The sequence below is a fragment of the Heteronotia binoei genome, chromosome 11, assembly GCF_032191835.1.
Source record: "Heteronotia binoei isolate CCM8104 ecotype False Entrance Well chromosome 11, APGP_CSIRO_Hbin_v1, whole genome shotgun sequence".
Lineage (NCBI taxonomy): Eukaryota > Metazoa > Chordata > Lepidosauria > Squamata > Gekkonidae > Heteronotia > Heteronotia binoei.
Window position 1 is genome coordinate 62,889,934 of NC_083233.1, and position 9,889 is coordinate 62,899,822.

At 43.0% G+C, this 9,889-nt stretch overlaps 1 protein-coding gene across 1 annotated transcript in view; it reads left to right on the top strand.

Moving 5' to 3' along the window:
- The window catches only part of PPM1F (protein phosphatase, Mg2+/Mn2+ dependent 1F), a 32,270-nt gene extending 23,673 nt beyond the window's left edge, over nucleotides 1-8,597 (top strand). Inside the window, exons 5-7 of the mRNA XM_060250027.1 lie at nucleotides 1,153-1,296; nucleotides 3,263-3,356; nucleotides 8,089-8,597. Of these exons, the coding sequence (XP_060106010.1) occupies nucleotides 1,153-1,296; nucleotides 3,263-3,356; nucleotides 8,089-8,456 (606 nt within the window). The 3' untranslated portion in view covers nucleotides 8,457-8,597. The remainder of the gene's footprint in view (nucleotides 1-1,152; nucleotides 1,297-3,262; nucleotides 3,357-8,088) is intronic.
- The last annotated feature ends 1,292 nt before the right edge of the window (nucleotides 8,598-9,889 follow it).

A 9,889-nucleotide genomic window follows, 5' to 3' on the forward strand; every position in this document is an offset into this window, starting at 1 on the left:
GTGACAGATTTGCTCTTAGATTTGTAATAGAAAGAGGGGGTGATCTTTTTCCGTGATCAGGCAGTTGTAAATACTGTGGATTTTGTTCTTGCAACCCTAACCACTTTCACTTAATGTGCCATCATTAACGGAGCAGGCATGAAATGCTAAAGTGGCTGTGAGCTTCAATAGAGTGCTCTGGTCCAGGCTCGCCCAGTAATTTTAGACTGGGTCGTGGTGTGTGACTGTCTGGAGTAATAGTACACAACATTTTTGACCCTGTGGGCACCTTTGAAATACTGATTGAGGATGCTGGACACAATCACAAAATGGCTGGTGCCAGAGGCAGACACACACACACACCAGAAAATAAGAGAATTGATTTAAACAATCTGCTAGGAAACAGGAGCAAGAGATAGAATAGTACCAACACTGTGGTGGCAGCTGCTACCAAAGTAACTTTATTTTAATTTGCACAGCTAATCAGAAACCACGCTGGGCAAGAGCTTCACCCCCTTTCTGAAAACCTTGGGCTCGTCACATGCTCACAGCCTAACCTACCTTGCATAGTTGTTGTGAAGATAAAATGGAGGAGAGGAGAATGATGGCTTTGGCTCCCCATTGAGAGAAAGGCAGGGTATAAAGCAAATAAATAAACAATAAAATAGGTTGGAAAATGGACCATTTGATGTGGACTGTAATAGTGGGACTGGGGGGGGGGAGGACAGAGTATATGCAAGTGTGTAACAATAATTTTAGAGGGTAGCCCTTTTGGTTTGCAGTAGAACAGCTACATTCAAGTCCAAAAACATCTCAAGAGAGCAACAAGATTTTCAAGGTATGAGCTTTCCAGAGGCAAAACCTCCTTTGTGTTTGATGAAGAGAGCTTTGACTGTTGAAAGCTCGTACCCCAAGAAATCTTGTTGGCCTCCTACTAGACTTGCACTGAATGACAACTAGCATGTTTTTTGTTAACAGATATTTTGAATGATCCGACAGAGCTGATTGTACTGTGTGAATTTGCCCTAATTTAGTTTTTTTCTGCAACCCTGATGGAATGTCTGGGACACCTGATCGCTGCACAGCTCAATAACAAGCACTGATTCTCCCTCTGCAGTTACGTTTCATGCATTCAGGCCCTCTTTAAGACGTGTTCTCCTTTCTGCTCCACAGAAGCTGCGCAGCGGGAGCACCGGTGTGGCTGCTTTCATTGTGGGGAACAAGCTACACATCGCTTGGCTGGGGGACTCCCAGGTTATGCTGGTGCAACAGGGGAAAGCTGTAACCCTGATGGAGCCTCATAAGCCAGAAAGAGAGGTAACTGCGGCTCCTATGGCTGCCTGCCACAGCTCTTTAGAATGGATTAGGATGCTTATTTACCTGAAGACATCTTTCCTTCAAATAACATGACTCTAAATATATTTGTGTGTATGGCTATAACTTTGAAAGTGGTGATGTTTAAGAACAAAATTGTGAAAATAGGGGATGCAGATCATCACATATGAAAAGTACACACGTTAAATATTTAGTAGAGAGAGATGTATTTAAAACAGGGCCTTTTTTTTAGCTGGAACGCCTTTGTATTTTAGGCTACACCCCCTGATATAGCCAATCCTCCAAGAGCTTATAGTAGGCCCTGAACTAAGATCCCTGTAAGCTCTTGGAGGATTGGCTACATAAGGGGTGTGTGGCCTAATATGAAAAGGAGTTCCTACTACAAAAAAAGCCCTGATTTAAAAGTTATTATTTATTTATTTATTTATTACTTTACATTTATATCCCACCCTCTCCGCAAGCGGACTCAGGGCAGCTTACAATATCATAAAAACAATCAATTCCATAAAACATATAAAATGGAACTAGGTGATCTTGGGCCAGTCACACTCACAGCCTAACCTAACCTCATAGGGTGGTTGTGAGGATAAAATGGACAAGTGGGAGAATGTTAAAAGCCACTTTTGATCTCCATTTGGGAGGAAAGTGGGGTATAAATCAATCAATGATTTGTTTCTAGTTAATTACAGATATGGTAAAAACACATCAGTGTAATGTACTCGTTAGAAGCTAGGGTTTTTGTATGACCTTGAGCCCAAGCATTCTTTCTTTCAGGCCAGCCTACCTCACGGGAGGTTTTGAGAATAAAATGGAGAAGAGAACTATGTGTGCCACCTTTAACTCCTCAGAAGGAGGACAGGATAAAATGTAACAAACAAGAAGAGCCTTTGCATGTTCTTCCCCAATACAATCAGAACATTCAATGTCATTTCCTTGGGGTTTTTTTGCCCTGTTACAACCCCATGTACATTGGCAGTGCAATATGATAATACATAATACTAGCATATGCCAGGAGTGGCTGTATTACAGCTGATTCAGCGCATGCATCTCCAGTGCACTCTAGGAAACTGAGGAACTACTGAATAAAGTTTTAATCCAGTGGCATCTTGAAAACAAAGTTTAATTCTGGGTATAAGCTTTTGTGTGCACGCATACATCTTCAGATTCTTCAGAACTGCTGATTAGATTAGATGATTATCTCACCTGTTTTCCAAAAGAGTTCAGAGCAGCATGCAATCCTGTTCTTTTATCCTCACAATAGCCCTTTGGGAAAAGTTAGGGAGAATTACATCCCTTGGGAGTAGAGATGTGCATTCAGACCTACCCAAGCTGAACATTTGTGTGTGTGGAGGGGGGGGGAATCCTCAGAAAACCTCAGATATATTTGGGAATTCTGGGTAGATAAAAATGTACCAGGTGGCAGGAGAGGGCATTGCTCTGCCAGGATTGCTGTGCCTGCTGGGAGGCCATTGCTTCCTGCCGGTTCAGCTCTGTGCTGCCTTCTCTTGCCTCCCAGTTTAAAGTGGGCAACAGGAGAGGACAGCCCAGGATCACTGTGGCTGTGAGGAACTGATAGCATCAGGAGAAGCCAAGCCAGCCCTAGGACTGGACTGGTATTTTTTTTTACAGGCATTTTTCGGTTTGGGTCTATTGGACCTGAAGAATTTCAGGATTTCCAAAAAATCCCAGATCCAAATACCATACCACTATTTGGATCCAGGATTTTTTGGGAATCCCAACATTTTTTCAGATCCAATAGACCCAAACCAAAAAATATCAGTTCAAAAATTGTACACCCTTTCCTGGGAGTCAGGTCCCATCGAGTAGATCTGAGTAGGATTTGGTGTATATCTGCTTAGTTTTGGGGGGCTCAGGCACTTTGGCCCCTTCTGGCTTTTTTCACTCTCCACAGGAGTGGCTTGATGGGATTTTTATTGATTGATTGTAGGATGAGAGACAACGGATTGAAGCCTTAGGAGGCTGTGTGACCTATATGGACTGCTGGCGTGTCAATGGGACCCTGGCTGTTTCCAGAGCGATTGGTAAGCAAGATCTTGAAGCTGCTCAGCCTATCATAGAATGACCCTTGGATGAAATATTGCTAGCATGTCCACGAAACAAAACTAAAAAGTGGAATATTATGCAGAGTCTATCCAGTCAAAGCCCACCAATTTCTGTGAACTTAAGCTGGGACAATAGTGTAGAATTGCCCCGCAAACAGCTTCCAAATTCTAGCAAACTGAGGAACTGCTGAACAAAGTTGGAGTCCAGTGGCACTTTTAAGACCAACAAAGTTTAATTCTGGGTATAAGCTTTTGTGTGCACGCACACGTCCTCAGATCCTCCAGAACTACTAATTAGATTAGATGATTATCTTGCCTGTCTTCCAAAAGAGTTAAGTGCAGCATACAGGATCCTGTTCTTGTATCCTCACAATAGCCCTGTGGGGGAATTGAGGAAAACAGTTGTTTGACATCAGCTAGCTTCTGTGTAAGTCTGAAATGAACAGAACAAGGCACACACGTCTCTCCCAGTTCTGCAGAAAGCCATTTATTTTTCTTATTAACAGAGATGGCAGCATTTGCTAACCTTGGGCTCGGCTGCTGCCATTATTGCTCCTGCATTAGTAATGGTTCTGTGCAGCACATTGCCATAGCAGCACACACCTGACAGCACGAGTTGAAGAAGAGAGCTTTTTTGGTTCCTTCCCTGAAGCATCTCTAATAATACAGTTCTGCATCCTTGACTGACCCAGGTGTGTGTTAATATCCGAAATCAGTGCTGATGGCTACGGTTCAGTTGCATGCTTGAATATTTAAATAGGCCAGTAGTGAGAATCAGTGTGACATAATGATTTTGAGTGTCCAGTTAGCACCAGGGGGAACCAGGATCATATCTCCACTGAAGCTCACTGGGTGACCTTGAGTCAGTCTGCCTGTCTCTCTTGCTCAGCCTGACTTGCAGGGTTGTTGGGAGGGTAAACAGAGGGAAAGAACATAATTTGTGTAGCCCTGGGCTCTTCAGAGGAAGAGTGCAATTTTAAAATGTGGTAATTATTCATGTATATTGAACACACAAAGCTGTCTTCTACTGAATCAGATTACTGATTCAAGGTCAGTCTCATCTGCTCTGACTGGCAGCATCTCTTCAGGGTCTCAGGCAGAGGGTCTTTCACATCACCTACTGACAGAATCTTTTTAACTGGAGGAGTCAAAGATTGAATCTGGGACCTTCTGCAGGCCAGGCAGATGCTCTGTTACTGAGTCATGGACCCTTCCCAGCATTACAGCATCTCCATTCTGCCCCAGTTTGGTGTAGTGGTTAAGTGTGCAGTCTCTTATCTGGGAGAACCAGGTTTGATTCCCCACTCCTCCACTTGCACCTGCTGGCATGGCCTTAGGTCAGCCATAGCTCTGGCAGGGGTTGTCCTTGAAAGGGCAGCTGCTGTGAGAGCTCTCTGCAGCCCCACCCACCTCACAGGGTGTCTGTTGTGGGGGAGGAAGGTAAAGGAGATTGTGAGCTGCTCTGAGACTTCTTGGAGTGGAGGGCGGGATATAAATCCAACATCTTCTTCTTCTTCCTCCATCAATTAAAAATCAATCCTTAGTCAAAAACAAGAGCTGTCAGCCAGATAATAAAGTACTGCCTTCGTCTCTAAACTCCCAAAATCCCACTGAAGGATTGTTTTTTAACCATGCAATAAAATGTTTGACAGCTCAGTGCAAAAGTGCCTGGGAGGGATTCAGGGAACAATGCAATGCACAACCCTGGTCTTATCCCATCATACTGAATGGGCTTAGAGTGGAATAATGCTGTACTGGTTTTTGCTATTAGTGGCCCAATTATAACACAATGCATAACAGGCCATGACGTGGCCATCATTCATGGGATTTGTGTTGCCTGCTCCTTCACACATTTAAATCCTTTCTTTGGTTCCCATCCACATGTCTTTTAAACATAGATATGCCCCCGCCACATATAAAGCAAAGGGATATGACTTAAACTGGAGAAGATTCAGGTAGGTAGCTGTGTTGGTCTGAAGCCGCAGAACAAAGTTTGAGTCCAGTAGCACCTTTAACACGAGCAAGGTTTTATTCAAGATACAAGTTTGTGTGCATGCACACTTCTTCAGATACTGTGAAACAAGATGTCTTGTTTTATTTAATGTGCATGCACACAAAAACGTATACCTTGAATAAAACATTGTTGGTCTTAAAGGTGCCACTGGACTCAGACTTTGTTCTATAGAAGGGATACTGAACTCTTGCTCCCTCTCCCCACCTTCCCTCTTCCCTATTTGCTTAGTTCCCAGCCAGGCTTACTTCCAGGGCTAGTGCCCTGTGCTACTCTGGGCCTGATGAATTACGGGCAGGGTATAAGCTAGTGAACAGAACAATGCCTAGAGAGATGGAGTAAGACAAGCTTTGCTCCATTTCTGACCAAGTGTGCTGGCCCCACCCCCTGCTGTGTGCATTTGCCCAAATGTGTGCACTGCACCGTACACATGCAGAAATCATGTGCACACAAACCCCATCCTCACAGTTATGAACAAAGCTCATCTGTCTGGTTTGTGCCCATTGAATAAAGCAACCCTGGAAAGGGAGAGTGTCTGGTAAAGGTTCATCATCCTAACCCAGATGCCCATTTTGAAAAACCACATTTGTGGCCCCGCTGTAGACATGATGGTGAAAGTAGACCTGTGTTTGATGTCATGGATCATACACACTCTGGCTTGGTGGATGTGAGAACTTGAAAAATAAATCTGAGATTCCCAGAGAACAAAAAGAGGTTCTGGGGCGGGTGGGGGAAGAATATATTGTTCATCAGTGTTTCAGTTTCTATCATAAATCCAAGGTGAATGAGGAAAGTCTGGCTTGGGTAGAACATGTTGAGGGAAGCAAAAAGAGACCCAGCAAGAGTAAGTTTTACACACTGCCTCCTAATTTGACAAAAGTAAAATTCAAGAGAAAATCTGGATGCTGTTTTCTGAGCTAAAAATTTGAAGGATTTAAGGAAAGACTTTGAAAATGTCCTGTTTAGAATATACCCCTTTTCAATGAGACTCTCCTGGTGACTTGGACAGTGTCCTTCAAATGCTTGTAGCATTAAATCTGTCACCCAAATGTGCCTTCTTCACCCCAGTGGAATTCTGAGGTGTGTGTGTAATGCTTCCTACTTAGAATGGCCCTATGAATCAATGACCTCCAAAACCTCCTATCATTGACAGCCTTGCTCAGGTCCTGTAAACTGAAGGCTGTGGTTTCATGCGTTTCCTTTCTCCCCAGCCCAGGTAAAGAAGAAAACCTTTTTAAACACAACAGCCAGGACAACACTTCACCAAAACCCTGCAGAGAGTCTATGCCTTCTCTTCAGGCTAAACAGTAGACTGCCACCAGGCTCTTTGACTATTCCCAGTAACTCCAGAGGAAGAGCCAATCTCTGAGCCTTTCAGGGAAATTATTTCAGTTTTAAACAATTTTATTGATAACATATGGTAATAATTTCCATTAATAACTTCTTTTCATCTATCCCAGGGAAATTATTTCAGAACGTCAACCCTACAAGATAGACTTGCAGCACTGAGTTTCCAAACTAAACTTTAACCATAGGTGACCAGGCCAAGGATCCTGGACTTAGCTTTGAGGCTGCAGAGACAACATTCACACAGATTAAATATATAATAATTTATTTAAACATGCAGATATATTTATAAAGACAAGACTGTGACGGAATGACAAAATAAGAGACTTACTCTTCTCCAGACTACCTAGCGCATAGAAGCAATTAGTTCCAATCGAACGCAGCATTCAGAATTCACGCGACAATACAGCCATCAGTGAGGAACCAACTGCTGTTTGCCACTGACATAGTGATGGATGGTCAGTTGTTTAAGCAGCTGACCTCTACTCAAAGTATAGTGTACCTTATAGAAATAGAACAAAGTTGGAGTCCAATAGCACCTTTAAGACCAACAAAGTTTTATTCAGAATGTAAGCTTTCGTGTGCATGTACAATGAAAATAATGAAAATATTATAGGAATAGAGTCTGGAGCCAATCTGAATCTATGAGGTGATGCAATTTTTCTCCCTGTTGCCAGAGTAACCAAGGGTCATGTGACTGCCAATTTATCCTTGGTTCTCAAGACCAGAAGCACTTTCTTCAGCTGCAAGGAATCTCTTATTTAGGCAACCATTAGAGATGGTACCAGTCTACCAACAGGCATTTGATAACTTCACTTGAAGGCCACATTCTTGTTAGGTCTCGTGAGAGAATGTTTTACAGTCTGGCGGCCTAACTAAAATCTCTAAGCCATACTACTTGACCAGACTTCGTAAGGAACCAAAATGCACTACAGTCATTCCATCTCATGTTGGATCTTCCACTTTTCCTGGCATTATTGTCTTTTCCAGTGACTTGTCTTCTCATAAGGTGACCAGAGTACAATCACTCAGTTTAGTTACTTTAGATACTAGGGAGAGTTTGGGCTTGATTCGATCTGGAAACCATTTATTTGTCTTTTTCGTGGGCCACAGTGTCTTTAAAACTCTCCTCCAACACTAAATTTCAAAGAAATCCACTTTCTTCCTATCAGCTTTCTTCATTGTCTCATTCCCCTACATAGTAATGGAGAATATGATGGTATGAATTACCTTCTGTTCTAGTACTTCATCTTAAATAAAGGACCATCTCCGGGGGGGGGGGGGGGAGTAAAGGGGGTGGTCAGAAAGCATGTGTGAATTTTGACATCTCTTCTCCCCCTCCCAATCTCTTAGGTGACTTGTTCCAGAAACCTTATATCTCTGGCTGTGCAGATGGTGCCTCCTTTGAGTTGACGGGTGCCGAAGATTATGTGCTTTTGGCCTGTGATGGGTTCTTCGATGCCATCAGACCCTTTGAGGTGGTGGACCTCGTTCTGGAGCACTTAACCCAAAGCCAAGGGGATGGCCTCAAGGCTGCCGAGAGGTTGGTGGCCGCAGCCAAAGAGAGCGGCTCCAGCGACAACATCACCGTCCTGGTGGTGTTTTTAAGGGAGCCCCAGCGTGTCTTGGCTGACTGCCTCAGAGACCCCAAAAGCTGTTCTGCTGAGGATTGCGCAGCAGACTCGCCCTTTCACTTTTTCAGCTCTGAAATGACAGGCTAGAAACGATGACCAGATCTGCTCACAGTGCAGCATCCAAATGCGTCCAAGTAAAACATACCCCTTACCATAGGCGGTAAAGACTGTTGAGTGGGGGCACAAAATGGCCCGACTCGAGCATCCAGATTTTCACCACTTAGATGGGCAACCTGAATCTGGATCAGATGGCTTCAGTGCAGATAAAGGTTCATCTGACTGTTCTCCACACATATTTTTCTCCCTTTCACACTCCCATAAAAAACTAACCTGCCAGGGAAAAGGATTCCAGCTTAGCTTTCTCCCCAGTATGCTACTTTTCTCTGTACAGGGAAACTTCTGTATGGTGGAGCTCTATACCACATGAGCTTTTCTCCTGTGGTCTAAAGCAGCACAGCTAAGACCATAAGAACCAGACCTCAAGAGGGACTTAATAGGTTTGTGTTTTTATTACCCTAGATCATAGTTCTGAGCCTTGGTCCAGTGTCTCAGGAGAGGGTGAAGAATATATATAAGCTGCAGATGAATACTTTGGACTCTCTGGAATCATTTGGAATAGCACTTAAAGAGGGCTGCATTTAGCTGCTTAGTTCTTATGTCCGTGAATAAGCTACCATTAACCATCACCAAAGACTTGCTAATTCCTACATACAGATTCAGTGTTAAAATGTTGGAGAGTAGGCTCTTATGCTTACCAAAGGAAGTCAGTGAATAATAAGTTTGTAAAGCTCAAGGGAAAAGAGGGTTGAATGAAAAATGTCAGCAACAAATAACCCATTAATAGTGAAATTCCATGTAGAGTTACTCTAGTCTAAATCCATTTATTTTAATGGGCTTAGAGTGGACTAACTCTCCATAGGATTGCACTGTAAATTGCCAAACCAGCATCATGGGAAAATCCCTGTATGGCCGTGTAGTTGTCTGTAAACATCACTAGCTTCACAGTGGCAATGGAAATATAGAGGGCTGCAGCTGGTTTGCTAAAATGAAACCCTTGCAGAAGTCTCATTTATTCGTTCTCTTGAATCTGCCAAGTAACAAGTCACTGCTTTTGAGAGTTTTAGTATTGGCTTCTCTTAACCAGTGTGGGAGGTGAGGGGGGTGGGATGAAAACCCTTGTTCTTGCCATCCCATAGTGAACTGTGTATAAAATTAAGTATTTGATTATTTTTATACTGTTTTCTGTGGTTGCAACATTTTATGTTTGGAGACTTTTTAAAAAAGAAATCGTATTTTGCAGAATGCTTACTTTAAATTAGGATTTAGATGTACATAAGGGGTTTGGTTTTTTTTCTTGATTTTGCTGTGTTTTACAGGTCATTCTTAAGTGCCACATGCCATTCTGATGAGGATGGAAAGGGCTGCTTTTTTCTATAATATTGTGTGGAGCATGTGTTATTACTGTATTTGTTTAGCACTTCTGCTGTTCCTATTTTGATGTATGCAAAAACTGAGTATGG